Source organism: Semicossyphus pulcher, unplaced genomic scaffold (assembly GCF_022749685.1).
Source record: "Semicossyphus pulcher isolate SPU_LCO1_2020_fin unplaced genomic scaffold, fSemPul1.0.p SCAF_5, whole genome shotgun sequence".
NCBI classification, from domain to species: Eukaryota; Metazoa; Chordata; class Actinopteri; order Labriformes; family Labridae; genus Semicossyphus; species Semicossyphus pulcher.
In genome coordinates, this window is record NW_027211726.1 from 7,305,769 (window position 1) to 7,327,265 (window position 21,497).

Genomic DNA, 21,497 nt, shown 5'->3' on the forward strand with positions numbered 1-21,497 from the left:
TAAATGTGCTAAAGAAATTAAATAAACTTTAACATTTGTTGCTGTCTTCATATCTTGTGCCCATTTTTTGGAACTTATTTTTCACTCAACACACAAAGAATATACAAAATATAGGAGATGCATCAAGCGACTTCGTAGCCTTTTCACAGTTGTACTTCTTTGTCTTTTCATTTACCCTTTAAAAGTTTCCACAGTATAGTAAAGGTCCCCTCTCGCAATCAAATCTTTTAAAATGTCTTTAGTGTATGCTGACTTTTTACTGTACACAAAAAAACATACCTTTACTCGGTTCTGTCTACGCTGTATTTTGTCAATAAAGCTTCGCGTTGAATCCAGCCAAGATGGCGGACTACGATTTGACAACCAAAATTGCACATTTTCTGGACCGGCATTTGGTTTTTCCTCTCTTGGAATTCTTGTCAGTGAAAGAGGTACAACGGCTTTTGTGTTTTATAACACCCGACTCTAATATAACTTTGTTTAGTGGACATTCATCGCCGAAATCACGACCAACACCGACCCGCATCAGCCGCATCATAGGCTAACTTAGCAGTCATGTTAGAAGGCTTGTCAGCTGGCAGCAACGCTACATTAACTACAAATTTATTTATTTTTTATCATTTCTCACTAGTGTCATTATGAGGTTAGTTATAGTTTGTGTACGTGACTGTTCAAGAGCACATATGTTGTTTAGGTCACTAACGAGCTACCTTTTGTTTTTAGCACGTTAGCATTTAGCAACTCTAGTGGGCTCCTATGATGGCTTAATGGGACGAGCAGCATTCATGCCTTGGTTATTACCAGGCCTAAGGTTATCTCCCTCTTCAGTTTGGTACAGTGTTTGGCAAATGTGAACGAGTGTCCCAAATGATACTAAATATATATGCATTTAAATGTTGACAGATCTACAATGAGAAGGAACTCCTTCAAGGGAAGCTGGATCTCCTCAGCGAAACAAACATGGTGGATTTCGCCATGGATGTGTACAAAAACCTGTACGCGGACAAGGAAATCCCACACTGTAAGAAAGCCCTTTAACATTTTGTTCTGATTTCAAAGTATTTCTTACTAGTTTTAATAAATGATAAGTAATTGAGCTTGTTTCCCCCTCTGTATTTAGCCTTAGCCACCTATGGCATCATGTTAATGTGAGATCCTGTTTCAGCTCTGAGGGAGAAGAGAAGCACTGTGGTGGCCCAGCTGAAGCAGCTCCAGTCAGAGACAGAGCCAATTGTCAAGATGTTTGAAGACCCAGAGACCACCCGACAGATGCAGTCCACAAGGTCAGATCAACTGTCAAAGAAATCCATCTCACTCTAATACTTTACAATTTACTCTGTTGAACTGACAGTGCTATAATAGTTGTGACAATATGTCTGTTGACTTTAAAGAGCCTGACAGCTATTGATCTATTTGTGTTATTCTTCATTAGAGATGGGAGGATGCTCTTCGACTATCTGTCAGAGAAACACAATGTAAGTTTTTAAATGCTAATCGGTGTTTAAACTTTTTATTGTTGAAAAAGTGAGCAGCAATTTTGATACATTGAGGAAGGTTTTGTTTCCATAACAACCAGCTGCCACCGTTAGGCACCAGGGCTGTTATCCAAATCCACATCCAAACGCATCCACCAAAGTGCTCATTACTCACTCTCTGATCAGAGCTACGTCTTTATCGTACATGTGTGTATATAATGTGCATATAATCTGCAATTCTCCGTGTTTGTGGTTAGTCGGTTCATAAAACATTGTTTAAATCGTGTGCACTGTTCTAAGCGTGTCAGAACTTAAAAAGACCAGGCTTTGTTTTGCCTAGAAAGATGAAAGATGTCTGCACATTCCCTAATAAGCCACAGTCTGTACGCCTCGCTGCCTCAATTAGCTTTCTTTCTCGGGAAAGAAAAGGCAAAGACGCTAGCAGTGTGAAACATTGGACTGTTAGTGTGACTGCGAAACAGGGTTAGAGACGGTTTAAAGACAAATACATTCTATATTTTATATACTGCCGCAATTTATATAATGAGCTTTTATGAGCGGAATTGCAGGTACAAATGGCAAACCAGTTATTCAAAATAAAACGAAACTTACTTTTCAGTTTTTAATTGTTCAACATCATGTCATTTTAAAAAAAGTTTATATGTCTCTTTTTTATTTCTTAGTTTCGTCAAGAATACCTGGACACTCTGTACAGGTACGCCAAATTCCAGTACGAGTGCGGTAACTACTCTGGGGCTGCAGAGTACCTCTACTTCTTCCGTGTCCTGGTAAGAATAACAGCATCACGTTAGAGTAGACAGTCTTCTTTACATTTTTTCCAATGTACTGCTCTGTTCTTTGTCGGTGCTGATGCACTGAATTTGTTGCTCTCTTCTCAGGTTCCCTCGACAGACAGGAACGCCTTGAGCTCTCTGTGGGGGAAACTGGCCTCTGAGATCCTCATGCAGAACTGGGAAGCAGCCATGGAGGATCTGACTCGACTAAGGGAGACGATTGATAACAATGTAAGTGAATAAACAATTGATATGCCATGTTGTTTTACAGATGTTCTCTCGAGATTTGCTAATTTTATTATTGAAGAGACGCAGAATGTAGAAATGGCACGCATCACTTGAATGGGATGAGATTAGCATTTTCTAATACTTCTAGTAAACTCAATTTTAAAGTGGAAAATTGCAGCACTGTGTGAGTTAAGTGCATTTTATGGATTATTCAAGACCATGATATTCTGAATTAAATAGAAGAAAGTGTACTGAGATGAAGGTCTCATTAGTGACCAACTGCTTTTTGTAGTTTGTTACTATGTGAGCCTGCTTCTAGGTTGTTTATAGGCACGTTGGAAGCGGGTGGTGCAATAGCACCCCCTATCGACATCACCTGTTTGTCCAGGATTGTCCCAGTTTCTGGGTGTCCAGAGTCCAAGCAGATATTTGTAAAACGCTAAAATGTCCCAGTTTTAACCACAATTACAATAATAATAACATGCTTTGTTTCAGTGCTGACGTAGGCGTTCATCATTTTCTGTCCCACTCATTATTACCTCACCCAGTGGTTCCCAGCCCCCCCTGCTTGTTTCTAAGAAAGGCTGAGCCCCCCTAGCCCGCACACACGTACACCAAAACAATAAATTGATCCATTCCAAACTTTTATTGCCAAAAATGAACACCAATCAGCCGATAGTTCACAGAGGTGAGGCCCACAGAGCAGCTACTATATTTGAATGAGGACCAGAAAAATTTGTTTTTTGATAGTTGAACAGACTTTTGATGATCAAGTCAGTGCTTTTTTAATGATTTTATTTAACGTGCAAATCTAATCTTGACAATCTCAGTGCAGACAAAGCCTCATGTAGCCAAAGCGGTCTTTGGTGCCACCCTAAGGGGGGCCCAGACCCCAGGTTGGGAAACACTGACCTAACGCAATCAAAAAAACATGATGCGTCTGAATTCAACACAGATTTTTCTGTATGTGTGTCAATCAATGTCTCGTTGTCGGGGCCGTTGCTATGACGCTTGTCGAATGTGAGATGTGCGTGACAACGTGTGCATACAGTTGATCGGGCTGTGAAAGTGTGTCCAGTTTAGGCTGTTTGTCAGATTATTTTAATTGTTTGCAAGAGCACAAAGTTCTTCATACATCCAGGCTCTTAATTTTGCTCTCTGTGCACCACACTGATGCATTTAACACGGCACCACCTCCCAGAAAATAGCTCCAGCGCTCCTGGTTGTCTATCAGTGATATGGCAGGAGAATGAAATTTAGAGGTGTTTTGTTCTGGAAACTCTCTCGTATCCATCGTTTCATCATTTGTCCATCTTCTCTCTCCTTTCAGTCTGTGAGCTCTCCCCTGCAGTCCCTGCAGCAGAGGACCTGGCTCATCCACTGGTCCCTCTTTGTGTTCTTCAACCATCCCAAAGGCAGAGACAACATCATCGAGCTCTTCCTCTATCAGCCTCAGTGAGTCCCTCTGTTTTTTAACACCTCAGAGAGCATTTAGGCTGATGGTGCTCTCTTCCAGAGCTTATATTGAATCTTAAAATGAGGCCTCATTAGTTAAAGGCCATTCTGCTGTTGTACAGTTCATTTATTTTCATAACCTGAATGTATTTTGAATTCAGAATTTGGTGTGGTAACAAAATGTCAAGTTTCTTTTAAACAAAAGATGCCCTGTACATTTTTAAGCAGCGTGAGTCACAGATTCTTCCATGTGTGAAAAATAAAAGTGTTCTTTTCTTGTTTAGTAAACTAGCTGAAGGTACTCTAATTCCTTGTGATCACACCAAGTGAAGGCTGTGTGTTGCTTCTGTGTTTCTTCAGGTACCTGAATGCCATCCAGACAATGTGCCCACACATACTGCGGTACCTTACCACCGCAGTCATCACCAACAAAGATGTACGGAAGCGTCGGCAAGTGCTCAAGGACTTGGTGAAAGTCATTCAACAGGTAAAAATATTCAAATCTACTGTGTCCCATGCAGGGAGTCAGTCGACACATGAATGATGGTTCCTATCTTTCCCCGCAGGAGTCGTACACATACAAGGACCCGATCACAGAGTTTGTGGAGTGTCTCTACGTGAACTTCGACTTCGACAGCGCCCAGAAGAAGCTGAGGGAGTGCGAGTCGGTACGGAAAGCTTCCTAAAGTCTCTCCTTCACTTCTCCTGCTTGACAGAGTGTGTTTGTCATGGTGCACAGGCCTAAATCTGCCCATAGAAGTTAGCTGTCTCCAGGGACTGAGGGCTAATATGAAGCTTCTCTTAGTTATGGTGCTCTGATCTCCTGAGTCCGTCGCATTTAACTCTGCAGCCATTCAGCCTCCGCAAATCCATGTCTGGCCTGATTTGCCGGCTCTTACTTTTATTCAGTTTGATTTTCAAAGCGGAACAGCTGTCAGATTTGGAGCTCGGTCGCCTTCTCTTTAGAAACCCTTGACTGTGGTTTTGAAGTTGTGTTTGGGGACCACTTTGCGCATTCTCTGAGTACTCTCATCAGTTGGCTTTTCTCCCCTCTCGTATAAATTATGCAGCGATTGCAAAAGCCTCAACTATCCTGTCAGACGCGGGGTGTGAGCACGATGACGGCAGAATGAGGAGAGTTCATTAAGTCGCTCTGTTGTCTTGCACTCTGCTGGCTTTTAATTGTCAGGGGGATTTACAATTACAACTTTTTGTTTGTTTTTCCCTCCAGAGATCAACATCTCATCTTAATTACTGTGAAAACATCATCTCAGGATGATTTTGTTTTGCTCTTTGCAGTTTATTTTTCATAATTAAGGTCGTCTCTTGTGGGAAGATAACTTTTTGATTGATGTAAAATATTAATGTCAGCAGTGGACCTGTTTTTCCTCCCTTACATATAAAAATCTGACTCCAAAAGTAATTGAGTATTTATGGGTGCTATAGCACCTTAGTTTGTGTTAACCACAGCAAAATGCTGGTTAATTGGATTTCTTACATTATAACGTCCTCTTGTGAAATAACGGTGCCACATCTTCTCTAAAAATTTACCAGACACTAATTTATTCATAAATTTAAGCTCTTCTGGAGACTTGAGGTGGACGAACATCCCATTTGATGCCTCTGTGATCGTCGCTTTGAAAGCACAGATAGAGATGTCAGAGTATAATCTCCTACAGAACACTGTGGAGCTCGTGTCTGGTGATCGCTTAATGATTCAGTCCTTTTCTTAAGCAGGAGCTGGGCAGTAATGATGGAGAAATATGTTAAGTTCTTGTCATGTAATGATGTAGTTTAAGTCAAGCTACTTTACGTATATAGAAACTTTAGAACCACAGGAGTTGAACCAAAGTGCCTTAAAGTAAATGGTAAATGGTAAATGGACTGTACTTATATAGCGCTTTTCTCGCCTTCTGACCACTCAAAGCGCTTTTACAGTACATGTCACATTCACCCTCTCGCGCACTGATTGCAAAGACCTAAGTGCCAATCTCCATTCAGTTTCTATGCCCAAGGACACTTCAGCAGTCAGGCATCGATTGATCTCGAGAAAACAACCAGAAATGACTCATTATCACCGGAGAACAGAGTAAATGAAATGTATGGATGTATGTCTGCTAAGGGCTTCCGTAGTTTACAACTATTTGCTGTGCTTGCTAACACTCCTTATCGTGTGATATTGCTAAACATACATGACATGTTACATATATATTAACATGTTTTACTTTAGGAAACAGTTGTCTTTTGATATTGTCTGAAAGAAGAGCCGCAAGATAGAAAATTGTTGCATGTTAGGAAGTAAATGAATCATCGCACTGCCTTCCCAAGGAGAGTGCGAGAGAACAGGGGCTAAATTTAATATATTTTTTAAAAATACCAAGTAATTTTAGTTTGAATTTGACCATCTGTTCAGCTCATTTCAGTGCTGACTGCTTCCTCCATGAGGCACAATACTACGCAGGTTTCTCAAGGATGCTGCTGATCAAATCAAAACAGGCTGATCTCGTTAGAGCTCCTGAAAGACGTGCGAAAGGAGAGGGGAAAAACATATTGAGAGAGTTTTTGCAGCTTGCAGGTCATGTCAGTTTCGTTCTCTCTGGCAGCACCTATGGAGTTAAACGGTAATTGCAGGAGCACACATCCCAGATATCCAGACAGTGCTGCATGTGTGACGTCCACGGTTGGCTCCGGTTGTAACTCTTGATTTTCCTCGCTGACGGTCGCTTTCCTTTTCAGACTGTTTGCTTCATCTGAGCGTCCAAATTGTTTCTTTTTCTTTGAATTTTCACTTATTGTTGAAGTTGTATCTGTAGTCATCCATCTTTTCTTTGTTTGTTCAGCCATAGTAGATTACTGTTTACTCGCAACACTTGCAGAGACCGGAAAAGCAGCCGCTTAGCTCCACTTACCCTCTCTGGCAGACCAACCACTGTTGGCTGATGGAAAACGCGTCACTAACTGGGCGTCAATTGGGATTTTATTCTGCGAATGTCGCCACAGACACCCAGTCTGTAATACTGCAAATGCAAAAAGCTTCAAATTAAGCACTGTAAAAGTCTAAAATCATCTCGTGCTCGTCTTATAAATGCTCTTCATTGTGAGGCTGGACGGTTTTGAGTGGGACATTTTAATATATGGGTGAATAAACCAACAGCTTAAAACTTTTCCAGAACAGGCAGACCACAGGAAACATTTCCAGCACATTATTTGCGGTTGTCGTGTGGTGCTGTTATGCACTGTCGCACACTTAATGTCTGCTTTTCATGCCAGTAAAACATGTTAAAGGTTTAAATTATTGCCCCAAACTCTGATGTAGAAACACAGACTGTTATTTCACCACTTATGTTTGGAGGACACCACATGTATATGAAAATGTGCTGACAGAGAAACTGCTTACAGGAACATTGTGTACCTTTCATTTTTTTCTCTCCCTACACTTTCCATATGTTTTGTATGTGTACAGACTGAGTGGCTCTTACAGCAGCATGTTCCTTTGTTCCGTCAGGTCCTTGTGAATGACTTCTTCCTGGTCGCCTGCCTTGAGGATTTCATTGAGAACGCTCGCCTCTTCATCTTTGAGACGTTCTGCCGGATTCATCAGTGTATCAGCATCAGGTAGATGTCTTTGAAACACGCTGCATTGTCGGGAACTGTGTGCGCCGTGCCGCTCAACAGGAGAAAATGATGAAAGGTCTTTTCAACTCCTGTACCCTGATGATTGATTTTTCTGCAGTAATTTGACTCCCCAGTGCTCCCACATTTTAGATTCATCCCCTCAGTTTTTCAAGTGTATTCAGTAAAGTGTAAAAAGGGAACTTTGAAGACTTTGGATCCCCCCCAAGGATGTTTACTTCACTGAAACGCCCCCTCCTCCTTCACTCTCTCCACTCAGCATGCTGGCAGACAAGCTCAACATGACGCCTGAGGAGGCGGAGAGGTGGATCGTCAACCTCATCCGTAACGCCAGACTGGATGCCAAGATCGACTCCAAACTGGTAAAGCTCTGAATACACTGATCCTCCTTCAAATCACTGAGAATAGCACAAACGTACACGACTAGACTACAAATTAAACTTGTCACATACAGTAGCTGTCAGGTTTCTTTTTTTGCTCTTGTAAGACTTGAGAGCATCCAAGGATTTTACTGGAGGACTTTTGTGTTATATTTAGAGACAGTCCTTCAGAGAAAGTAATATTTTTGAGTTTGTTTCAGGGTCATGTGGTGATGGGAAACAACGCCGTGTCGCCGTACCAGCAGGTGATCGAGAAGACCAAGAGCCTGTCCTTCCGTAGTCAGATGTTGGCGATGAACATTGAGAAGAAAGTGGCCCACAGCAACAGGAATGAGGTACGCTGAGCATTAAATGTTGTATAATACAGGGATGGGAACTTAAGTGGTGTTAACTGTTGGGGAAAAGAAGGTATAAAGGTAAACAGTTCAGGAAGGTTCAAGTTTCTTACACAAACATCCACTCAACATATTCAACACATGTCTACTATAACACAAGAAGAATGAAGTCTGACACCAGCTCACTGTTTTAGTCCGACTCAAAGACGTTAGAAAAGATAACTACTTGATGCCTGTTGAGATTACTTCCCGCCCTGCACCTCGTGTTAATATCCATCCATCCATTATCTTTACCGAACCCACGCATGACTAAGAAAAACATGCAAACTCCACACAGAAATGTCCGCGTCGTCTGAACTGGGATTCAAACTAGTAACCTTCTAGCTGTGAGGCGACAGCGCTAACTGCTGCACCATCGTGCAGCCCTGGTGATAATATACAACATGAAAAACAAAGAATGAAGCAACAAGCAGCCTTTTGCCAAATCTGCCCTTGAGTGTGCAGTAGTTGATAGAAGGTAATTGAAACCCTGACGTTAGCTGGGCGAGCATAACATGCTAGAAGGCCACTAGAGATACATTTCTTTCTCTACTACTTCAAACTTTGTTTAGTTCACCAGAGCTAAACGCTGCAGCGCTAATACATGCCAGCAAAAGAGCGTCCAACTTTCAAATCACATTCAGTTAGGACTTGGTGACAGCAGCCCTTGTGTTAGCATGTTGATGCTTGACAGAGTGCACATACTACCGTAAAATCCGGAATATAAATCACACCAGAATATAAGATGCAGTCTGTTTTCAGGCCAGAGGGAAAAGGGTTTTCTATAGCTACCGGTATTTATTAATAAAAATTGTATATACAATTGATTCATTTCAATTTATTTCCATTTGAAACGCATACAAAACACGCAAAAATTTGAGTTTGCAATCCTGCTAGCTACCGCTGCGGTAGTTGAGCTCAGCCTACAGTAACATTGACTGTTGTGAGGGTAGCAGCTGCACAGGCGATCATGACAGCGCATGTCCATGATGAAGCTTTAGCTAGATTATAGCGCCATCATCTGGGTAAAATACTGTAACACAATAAAATACCTCTCTCTGCATTTTATACTGGTATATTGGTCGCACCCGTATGAAGAACACAGCCCATTTTTTAGATGTCAGAAGTCACAGACTGTAAGATTTTGCCCTGGGTATCTTGCATGTTTTGTATTTAAAAGAGAATTACTAGATGCCTGTTGACATTATTTCCCATCATGCTCCAGGTGCTAATTTCCAACAGAAATGTGTTCGAAATGCCATACTTTACTAGCAGTACGTACTGATTTGGCCAAAATGTAGTATGCTGCATGCAAACAAAAGCTAAATGTGCAGTATGCCAAAAACACCCGGATGTCGTACTGATTCGGAGAAAATCTCCAGTATGCATCGGACCAGTCTACCTCGCCTACTGTATCCCACAATGCAGAGCGCTGGAACGTCACAGCGGCAGTTGAAGTGACGGACAGCAGCAGCATTCCAGCAGAAGGGGGCGCTATAGCTAAAGAAGCGGTGGTTATTGTTTACTTCCGCCTGACGTAGCATACTGCAAAATGAATTTGAAAAGCTCCTCCATACTACAGACTACAGCCAAACGCAGTATGCAGTATATAGTATAGTATAGTATGTAGTATATAGTATGTAATATAGTACATAGTATATAGTGCGTAATGCGTAGTACGTTGTATGTAGTATATAGTATGTAGTTTATAGTATGTAGTATGTAGTATATAGTATATAGTATGTTATATAGTACATAGTATATAGGACGTAGTATGTAGTATATTGTATGTAGTATGGAGTATGGAGTATATAGTATGTAGTATGTAGTATATAGTATGTAATATAGTACATAGTATATAGGACGTAGTATGTAGTATATTGTATGTAGTATGTAGTATATAGTATGTAGTATGTAGTATATAGTATGTAGTATGTAGTATATAGTATGTACTATATAGTATGTAGTACATAGTATGGCATTTCAAACTCAGCCAGACAGTTGAGTAGAAACAAGCAGCCTTTGTCCAAAGCTGCCCTTCAGTGTGCAGTAGTCTGCATTATCTGCGATGATTGACGCTGGAACATTAGCTGGGCTAACGCGTAACTGCAAGACAGCCTCCAACCATCACATCACAAGTCAACACTAAATATTACAGATGTCTGATTTTATGGGGACATCAAGACAAGAAAAAGACAATGATCCACTGGCTGTCATAACCACCAGATAATGTTTAAAATAACAGTCATTTTAGTCAGGTGATGACTTAAACTGTTCATACTTTCTCTGGTCATGAAGGGCTAATTTTTCATGTGTGCTTGTAGCATTAAGCCACATTAATATTTCATGTTCATCTGAATAACGTGTTTCGTTTTGGTGAAAAAAGTCAATCAATTATTTAGTTGTTTTCCAGACTAAATGATATGGAGGTACAATCTGTCATAATTAACCAGAACATTGTCCTGCTTATGTCCTGTCAATCATCTGAGCGACAGAAGCTGGCAGGTGTTTCACTTTCTAATTTAAGAATCATTTTGTGTCCTCTGCACCTCTTCAAATGCTGTTTTCTGTTTTGTCTTATTTTCTCAGACACCAAACTGGGCTGCTCAAGACTCCGGCTTCTACTAAAATGGAAATCAGCAACAATAAGATCCAGATGGCTCCTTTTATTTATGCTTTTTAATATATTTATGAATTTATCTTATTTATTTTATTTAACACGGTTATTTAACTGCCACTTAAGATATAACAAAGTGGAGACAGCAAGGTTTGAGGTCCTTGTTACTCCAGAGCCTCTTTCGCACATGCACTCCTGACAATTTCAGGACCATCTGACCCCGAAAGTTTCACACTTGTCCCTCGTAGCGGGAAGGGGGGGTCAAGTATATATGGCGACTAATTTTTCCTGTGCACCAAAATATCTGTCAAAAAGATCATCGTCGTTCTGTCTCTCCCAAACCTGCAGCGTCTCCGACATGCATGTCAGAAACAAACAGACACCCACACACATCGTCCATTGGTCACTCTTGTAAATGCAACATTTTATGTTAAACATGGACCTTATTATTCTGTTTAAAAGATTCTAAGTGCAGCTGTGTAGTGTCTTGTCTCATTAGCCGAGTTTGACAGGTAACAACGAGCCTCCTTCACGCGCGGCTCACCTGCTGCTGTGAAAACGAGGTTGCAGGTGAAAAAATAAACATGCAGCTCATGATGAATGTCAACATATCAGAGGTGAAGGTGTGTGGGGAAAAAAAACACAACACTAACATATGATGGAGAAGAATGAAGCACAGTTATAATGGAATTACGATGTATCTTTCCTTAAATAGGGTGACATATTAATAGCCCCCTGCCTGCTCCCTTCCCCCGTCACTCTCTCGTCGTGAGTATTACCTGCTGCGTTCAGACATCGGCCGACCCGGACTTTCTCCCGATATGTTACTAGGCCGCTGGCAGGAGAAACATTTAGCTGTTTGTGTTCACACATGCAGCCCACCTGGAGTGCAGTGCATGTGTGAAAGGGGCTCAGGTATTATATTTATTAAGTGGACACTTTTATCTTCATCATAACTTATTTAAAGTCTTGCATTGCAGTACTCTGATGTGTTGGATTGCTTTGAAAGCAGTGATCATAACAAACATGTCATAAACTAACATTAAATGTTGTTTTACCGCTTCAGGAAGTTTGTGTCTTTCTCCTCCTCTGATATTTGACCACTAGATGGAGCTGTTGGTTCACTTTTGTTGCTGCAGACGGTCGCAGCAGTCAACCATCTCTACCAGACTGTACTTCAGTGTCTGAATTTATTATTGGCATTATTTATTGTTGAAATAAAACAAACAGACGTATAAATGAACACTTTGAAAGTAAACACTGAACTTCCCTCGCAACCAGCCGACAAAACGGAGGCACGAGTGATTTAAGGTTGGGGAAATTCTGTTGTTTCAGAGATCAGATTGGATGGAAAGAATTGTAATGACAACTGCAAAGACAAAGATAATGCATCCGTAACGCACACCTTGGAAGAGCTACAGCAAACATAAGAGGCTGAAAAGCCTTCTGTTGGATGTGCGGTAAATGGTTACCCACGCCCTTATTTCTAATATTGAATGACAGCAGAGTCTACAACGATGCCGGCATATGCTCTGCAAATATTTGCCATGTGTAAAAGTGGTGTTTAACTAGTCTTCAGCACACTGCAGTATTATTATAGTAGTATGTGGCTGTAAGGAAGCATTTGAAACCTGTTAGGTGAACACTTTGGATCAATTAAAACTTTTTCCTTTATCTTTTTTGACACGTTATAATATAATCTTTGTTATGTTCTCCTGGTTAATGACTGTTAAGAAATGGCAGGCATCTACAGCTATGTGTCCCTCTGTCATTACCCAAATAACTGCTGTCAGGTGTGCAGGTAAAGAGGGGAAAGTGCCCCAGGTGCATTTCTGCTCTCACAGCCTCCTGGTCCATGTCAGGATTCCTTCTGATGTTCAGCCTGGGAGGGGCTGCCGCTCCAACTCTTAGCCACTCCCCCCAAAACTGTTCTCCCTCTGCACACACACTCATACTCGCACTTTTCCAGGACTCAGTAAAACACAACACACACACATACACATGCTTTGACACACTCTGTGAGCTGACGTGGGCTGAGGTCTGAGCAGGGCTGCCTCTGGAACAGCTGGTATCCATCTGTGGTTTCTGTTGCTCTGGTTGCTGTTGCTCCTTCTTCCTGCTGCTGCGGCGGCCCCGAGAGGACTCAAACCGGCCCACTGCAACTCATTCATGCTGCACTCATTCTGGGAAGCAGACTAGACGAGACGAGAAAGCCTTCAGCATGGATATCCTGACAGTCTGGGCCGTCACTAACCCAGCTGTGGCCCGGCTCCTCTGGGTCCTGCTCCTGGTCCTGTCCACCCTCCTGGTCTGGCTCTTCTTCTTCTGCTGCTACAGCTGGAACCAGAGCTCCTCGCCCTCCCTGGAGAGGTACCTGGCAGGTAGGTGGGCCCACAAACCCTCCCTCTCCGTGCGTGTCTGGAGGCCTGTGATAGGCTTACAAACACACTGATGCTGCTTTCTGTTAAGATTTAACTTCACATCTGAGTCGATTTCACTCGAGGGAACTCTGTGTTTTTTTTCCAAGTCCGGTAATTGTAAGTTGTTACTGTTTCCTTTCCAAGACTGCAGTTTCCACATTTTCCACAAACTGCCAGCTCGTGTTGGCTCGGGCTGTCCTTCTGTGGTCTGAGCTGCTCTGATTACTGTTTAAACGTGCTTTTTAGCCATGTGAGAGGGCACAATGGCTCTTTCATTCTCATTAGGACAATTAAATGTGTTTATTTGGAGGACGTTGCCGTGAGCCAGCACAGACAGTCCTTCTCCTCTAACAAAGGATGTGAAACTACACATAAAAAGTTGTACCAAACTCCAGAATGGGAACATAATGATGTAAAGCTAGCAGGATGTGACAGCTTAGGTTTGCAGAGTCATGGAAACCTGAATGCCACTGAGAGCAACACGTGGTTACTACATGAACGATGACTCAGGACTTTTCTGACATCTCTGCTGCACTACACATGTTTTAGATCAATGTCCCCTGTACTTCTTTAATATAGTAATGCAACTGAAATATTGATTAATAACACACATTTAAGTGGGGTTGTATTCCTTCAAATATAACATTTTATATAACTTTTTTTCCCCCATACAGTGATGACAAAGCAGTCCAAATCCAAGGCTCAGACTCAGGTAAGAAAATCCGTCTGCTTTTTTAAACCCAATACTTCCTCATTGCACATTATAAAGTGACACTTCATTCCTTAAATTCCTGCACAATTATGACGAGGTGCTTTAAGTGCAGCCTGCGATCAGCATGTCAGCTTGTAATGCAAAATCCAGCCTTCAGAGGTCCTCGTGCACTTGCACTTTCTTCCCTTTCATACATTCAGCCTGCAGATGAGAGGAGCACACAGGACCAGCAAGCGCGACAAGCTCTGTGCGCTGAGCCATTTCTTATAGGTTATAGGACATGAATGTATAACTCTAATATTGTAATGAAGTCAATGTCACAAATTGAATCTGAACCTACAGTTAACATCTCTTTGAGAGGTCCCTCAGGTCTGAAGAAAGATTGAGTTTGACGAATAAATCATGCGTGTAATTTGGCTTTGATTGGTGCTGTTTTGGAAACAAGAAGAAGACGAGGAAGAACACCAACTTTATTAATCCCTGAAGGGAAATTCAATGTTTTCACCTCCAAACATGGGCCTGAAATACACATGTGCACAAACAGGACTCTGTGGACATGCATTAATGGAGAGATGTCAGAGTGAGGGGGCTGCACAGGGACATGCACCAAATGCTACATACTTTAGTTATCAGTTAACCTGCCTTGCTGCATTTAAATTGCCTATTAAAAATGCCTCCTATTAGCTTTGTTTGATGCTAATTAAAGTCAAGAACTGACACTGTGAGAAATTAAAACTTATTTATAATTCACAACAATGCTAACAAGTCTAACAAGACCGCAAGGTTGTTTTCTGCTGTACCTACAGGCCCCCTGGTGCTGTCAGCAAAATGCTAACATCAACCAGCTAACTTGTTCTCAAAGAAAGTGCTGACATGATGTTTAGCAGGTATAATGCTCATCATGTTAGCCTTCTTAGTGTGTCAGCAAGCTAATATTTGCTAATTTGCACAAAGCATTACATGTGAGGCTGCTGGGGATGTCTGCTTTTGAGATAAAGTCAGAAGTATTAGACGACTACACGAGTGCAGACCTCAATCAAGGCCTCATTTGTGAGTCAATGCTTATGTTAGTCAAATATGGTTCTTTCTTGGCGCATGCTACACCCCTCCACCAGTTTCTTGACAATCAGGCCAATAGTTTCTCTGTAATCTGGAAGACAAGCACAAAGCACATAAAAACAACCTCTTTGGTTGAGGTGATAACCCCTTTGATCTGCTGATGAGCACACGCATTTGATCCAAACTGCAAACCAGTAGTTCTTGAGACATTTCACTTAAAACCACTAGTTTCAACCTCATTTTGGCGCAAGAGGAAAAGTCCACTGATCACCAAAGTCACAAGGACTCATTATCTGGGAAGCATGAATGTCCACACCAAAGTTTGCGCCGATCCGTCCTGTAGTTGTTGAGATATTTCAGTCTGGATCAAAGTGTTGGACGGACTAAAAGCTGCACTGCTAGCTTGCGTGGCTAAAAACATTTTTAGGGACTTAATGTTGCTGACACGTGTAGCAGAGCAGTGATTCATCGTACAGTATATCCTGTTTTTATATTTGATGTTCTGACTCAGTAATAAGGGGAAGTGATGCATTTAATGTTTCCAGCTGTACAACAGGAAGTGGCATTTGCAGAAGCACAAAACACAGAACATTGTTCTTATACAATGACCAAGTTATTGGAAACCGCCTCAGACTTTGTGTTAATAACAGAACATGCAACATGATGCATCTACCGGTTAGAAGTAGTAAAAAAAATTGGCTTAAAAGTGATTTTTTTTTTTTTTAAGTCAGTCTAACAGACCCTTTAAGCTTTAGCCCCCTCATGTCCCCTCTCAATCATCCTATATAATCTATGTTCGGTAATACAACCTCTCAGCAGCTGCAGCTTTATCACGCGCCAATTCCATTACAAAGTACATTGAGAGTGGACTCATGTTATACTGATGGATCTGTAGCTGTAACTCTCAGTGTGTTTTGGCACAGTGGTTCTGAGTGTTGTGACACAGTGCAGCAGCACTGTGCACTCATTGTGTGTGATAACTTTGAGAGTCTCTCTGAAATGGCTCCAAGCATGAAGCTCTTTGTCTGAGTGTCGCTCAGACACAGACAAAGGTTCATTTCTTCCTGCAGCAGCGCAGAGAACAGACAAAGAGACATGTGAGGTCTCTGTCTGAACAACAGAGCTACACAGAGAGCTAACATAATGTAGTAACCATAAGTTTTCAGGCTGTCAGGCTCTGTTTAAATCCCCTCTAGTGGGAAATATAAGTACGAGAGGCTCTTCATTCAGCCAGTTATGCCCTCCTTTAGTCCCAATATATTAGGTTTATTTAATATTTTATATTGGCAGCAAGTCTACTGTCCCCATAACAACCTTTTTCTGCTGCTAACAGTACTTTAACCAAATATACATCAATATGTTTTACTTTCTTCAGAGAAATTACAGAGCTTCATAGTGTTATGTCCTGACTGATCTGCATCAAATGATCCATGGTACATTTCTGTGTAACTAAGATATAACATAGACTATGCAATTCATAACAGTAAAGTAAAAGAGTACAAAGTACACTGTATGTACTGTGAATTGATGAATATTTACATTTTGTCACTCATGCACATGGATTAACTTTTTGTTTGTTTTTCTGCTTGTTTTTTCATTGTGGTCCCTTTTTGTCCTTCAAGATGAGACTGTTGATCTTGGAGCATGCAACTTACAGAGCTTGTTAATTACTGTCATGTGGAGGACTGTTGTACTTAATGAATACCCAATTATCAAAGTATACAACTATGAAGAACCATAGATCTCACACATGGTAAAGACTGTTTAAGCATGCATGTCTATATGTGAAAGGGGGGTATTATGCTAATTTCAAGCTCCATAGGGTAGAGTAGCTTAGCATAATTTACAGTTAAAAAAAACTCACACTGGTGCTCTGTGCAGGCCCTCATACAGCCTCTGCCTGAAACGACTCAGTAAGCTCTGTCCCTTCAACAAACCCCTACAAGCCCACTTTCCTCTGATTGGCCGGCTCTTTGTGACATCACAAAGTGAAGTGTGTAGAAAAAACTGTGTTAAACATGGCAATCACAGCAGACTGAGCTGCAACATACTTTTACCTACAGATTTGAAACTTCACCCACGTTCACTGTGGACAGACAACATTGTAACAAAATGTCTTAAAATGTGAAACAGCAAATCTCCTTAAAAGAACAGTGTGGCCAAACTTTGATCAATTTATTCCAAGTCTTCCGTAGACAATAAAAGAGCCTGTGGGAGGAGAACATGAACATTCCCTTCCTGACCTGCCTGTGCTGGAGGGTCAGAGGTTACAACAGAGCTGAGCAGCCTTACATTATATGTGAATCTTTTCTCTCATTTCATTCGCATTTCAACAAGTGAATGAAAGATAGGCTTGTTCTTTTTTTGACAAAGCAAATGTCACTCATGCATTCTGTCAGTTTAATTCACAAAGAGGGAGAGCTATACAATCAATCTTTTCAAATGTATTGCGTTCTTTAAAACTCAAAGCTCCCGATGAAGGTAACACAGAACTTTCAACTCTCAAATCCTGCTGAGAGGTGACTCAAAAAACAGCAGCTCCACTCGGTTGAAGCAGATATTATTACGTCAATTAAGAACGTACTTATCGTTCAGAAGTTTTCATATAATTACAGTGAAATATTTTTCCTTTGGGTGCAAAACACTCACTTGATGTAGTTATTTTCCTCTTCTGGGAATTTCAGCAGCAGGAGCAACAAAAGCTCGTTTGTTTACCTGACAGAATTAATCATAATCAGTGGCCTCTGAATAAAGCAGCCTTTGTGCAGCTCGCCAGATATTAAGAGCTGCTGTTTTCCAATGGTGAGACCTATAATTGAAGAGTGGACATTCCTCAAATGAAACTTAAAATGAGCCTTAATTTGGAAATAAAAACTGGGCCTGGTCCCATTTCAAATGTTGGATGTTAAGTTGCAGTGATTTTTTTGTTCCAAAACAGTTTTCTTGGCAGAGCAGGAAAGCCTCTTAAGCGTCATGTTGTAGCTACATCACCACTGAAACCTTTACAAATATAAATCTGCAGCTTAAGGCTGCCACACTGAGGACAACTCTGCCATAATGATCTGGTTAGAATGACATGAAATAATTAAAGGCATTGTGTCATTTCAGAGGAAGAAAAAGCCCAAAGAGAAGCCGGCTGCTCCCGTCCCGTCAGAGGAGGTTGTGATGAAGGAGTCCGTGGCCCCTCGGCAGGAGCCAGCGTGTCCGGCAGTGAGGAAGAGGAAGAGACGGCCTCGGGTTGGAGGCGGGGCGGAAACAGTGACTGCAGAGAGATCACAGAAGGTGAGGGACATTTCTCCACCGTGTGTCATCAAAGGCCTCGTTTCCTGTCATTTCAACAGCCACGTTCTCTGCCTGTTTTTAGACCTAAACACCACAGAGAAAGAACAGCACTTTCTTGGGATTTCTTTCACTGATTTTTCCTTGGGCTGTTTGAGCACTGGGTTGTGATGTCAGCTGGCGCATGTTGATTCTCTTTGAGTTAAAGTACCAGGGATGGTTTCTTTTCTCAGTCATTGTAGTGTGTTCATTTATTGTGACTATAAAGGCAATCTATTTGTTTTATTGACTTCTACTCAGGTGAAAATATATTTAAAGGACCAGTGTGTACGATTGAGGGGGATCAATAAGAAGAAATAGAATGATATACATAATATCTTCTCATTGGTTTATAATCACCTAAAAAAAGGAGTCATTGTGTTTTCATTTCCTTTATGAGCTCTTTATATTCACAGAGGGATTATTGTGCCTATTCTCTGCCATTCTTCAGTGCTTGGTTCCTACAGTAGCCCAGAAAGGACAAACCTGCAGGCTGTAGAGAAAGCCTTTCAAGTTGTTTAGGAATTTCGTAGCCACCATAAAGTCACCTACACAATTAAAAGGGGTGCTGAGGGGAGTGGTTATCAAGTAAGTAGTCAAGTAATGCGACGCACTCCCACTTTAAGTTGTGATTTTTCTCATTACTTTGCAGTTATCGGGAAAACTTGTGTAATATGTTCTAGGAACATGTTCCTCTAGAATCTGAATTTACCAATCCCAAAATATTTTAGGGCACTTCCTGTTTTAGGGTAGGGTTAATTGTGGTAGATTTGCATAATTTGGAATAAAAGCCTGTACAGCCGCTTTCCCACTGGGAAACACCCGCTAACACCCGGCTTTTTTGCTCAATGGGAAAGGTTACAGTCGGCATTCAGACCCGGGTCCAATGACTCTGCAGTTGACCCGGGTAATTATCGCCTCGGCTCCTATCGGCATAGATGGGAATGTAAAACCTGTGTCGACACGTTAATCTCCGTCCCCTTTCCAGCGCGATGCTATGCTCCTTGTTATCTCAACTACAAATTCAGCTTGTCTCCGTCCGAGCAGCGCTCGAACATCTTTCCAAATTTGTCGGCACAGAGTTTGATAAACAGACTGAATGATTAATAGATACAATAAAGACCTAACCACCGTAACATCTTCACTGTTTACTAACCCTATTGCGGGCGTGTTTGTGACGTCAGATGGTGACGCAGCAGAAAAGAGACCGAGAGGAGTATACTCCACTGGCAATGGGAACAGAGACGATCAGCATCTATAAGCAGGTCTTCTCGGGTCTGAAAAGCTACACGCTAAATTTAGGTGGGAAAGAGGTACATGTCGTACTTAGGATATACACTTAATACATCATAAGTATCATATAAATGTGCTCCATGGCTTTCTACCTAACATCAGGTCGTTGCTGTACCTCATAATAGTATTTCACATGTCCCTGAGGTGGTCAAACATTTGCCAAAGAGCAAACTTCAGGCTCTTATACATAGAGCGGCAGGAGTGCTTACTGGTTACATGAATTATTCATAACAAAAAGGGGCCAGTTTCCACCGTCAGGGTTTCAAATACCTGGCCCTCTATACAGTAACAAAGTGGTGTGTCTTAATCGAGGACTTGTCATGAAAAACGTAGCTTTTTATCATAACTCACATACTCTTTTAGTTAAGTTTGTTCTTTTTAACATATTTAAAGATCTTCAAGAGCACCAGCATTTGTTTGTTGAGTGCATCTTATGATCACTCACTGAGCTCCGCTGTATTGTTACACATGCTCCTGAAGTATTATGGGAACTTTCTCTCTCTTCTCGCTTATTTTCCAGCGTCCCTTATTCAGCGACAATGACTTGATGTTGCCCACTAATGACTGGAGTGTTGATCGCCCACTTGTAGTTCTCATACGGTGTACTTATGCAATGATTTATGTTTACTACCAAAGTAATAACAACATGTCTAAATTGGCCGGGAGCATCCTTCATCTTCCTCAGAGCTCCTCTGCTCTCCATGAAGCACTTGGTTGATCAGGTTTGACCCCTCAGCACAATGGTTTCAAAGCTGGCACGGACTCTGGCATTCAGAGCTGATGGCACGCATCATTTATGAACACAAGCTTCCCATGCCCATTGATTCATTCTCCGAGCGGGAGACTAATCATGTAGTAGGGCCACACAAACAAGCAACCTATCATTCATGCTGCTGTGATTATGTAACGGCTCAGCATGATAGTTTTTAATTTGACTCAGCACAACTCGGCCCCATTCGGAGAGAAAAGGAACTAGAAAAACAACACTGAATAAACAAGTCGCAGAGCAAATAGAGACTAAATGGAACAAATGTCCTGATTAAAAACTGGTAATTAGCATTTTTATGACATCAAAGTAAAAAGTTCATCTGGCGGTCAGCTGGCAGACACAAACAGATCCATCCATTTCTACTGCTTATCCGGGGTCGTGTCGCGGTGGCAGCAGGCTAAACAAGGTGACCAAGACGTCCCTCTCCCTAGCAAAGCTTTACAGCTCCTCCAGGGGGATTCCAAGGTATTCCCAGGCCAGATGGGATATATAATCCCCCCAGCGAGCTCTGGGTCTGCCCCGGGGTCTCCTCCCAGTTGGACTTGTTTAATGAGGCAGGACAAGACGTAAAAAGTACCACATCTGGCGAACAATTTGGGCATTGCCCCTCACAGCCAGAAGCTCCTTATCTGTCCAATTTGCAGACATATTTGCTGTTGTCGTCTTGTAAATGATTCTTCTTCTTCAACCTCGAATCGTTTTATTCATACTGTTATGTGCCACTCTTTTGGTTTCCCACGGGTCACATGACCCACTCGCTCACGGTAAACGTTGCCCAACATCTTGAGGACATTTTAGTACGAGGCTGGCAGTAAAAAGTCTGCATAAAGTCGGGGTGAAAAATTGTCCTGTTTATGTTCACACATGCAGCCCACCCGGACAATGTCAGGAAATTTTCAGGAGTGCAGTGCATGTGTGAAAGAGGCTTATAACTCTGTTCTGGTTAACAGGTGGCTGTGGTAGGGAGTTA

The 21,497-nt window shown here is 41.7% G+C and overlaps 1 protein-coding gene across 1 annotated transcript; it reads left to right on the plus strand.

The window, feature by feature from the left end:
- Nucleotides 1-331: 331 nt before the first annotated feature.
- On the plus strand, nucleotides 332-12,017 carry eif3eb (eukaryotic translation initiation factor 3, subunit E, b). Its single transcript, XM_069681111.1, has 13 exons — nucleotides 332-431; nucleotides 904-1,021; nucleotides 1,166-1,283; nucleotides 1,433-1,475; nucleotides 2,159-2,263; nucleotides 2,375-2,500; nucleotides 3,828-3,952; nucleotides 4,313-4,439; nucleotides 4,519-4,620; nucleotides 7,458-7,567; nucleotides 7,845-7,947; nucleotides 8,166-8,300; nucleotides 10,929-12,017. Exons 1-13 carry the CDS (start codon nucleotides 342-344, stop codon nucleotides 10,965-10,967), a joined length of 1,341 nt encoding a protein of 446 aa, XP_069537212.1. The 5' UTR covers nucleotides 332-341; the 3' UTR covers nucleotides 10,968-12,017.
- Nucleotides 12,018-21,497: the final 9,480 nt, after the last annotated feature.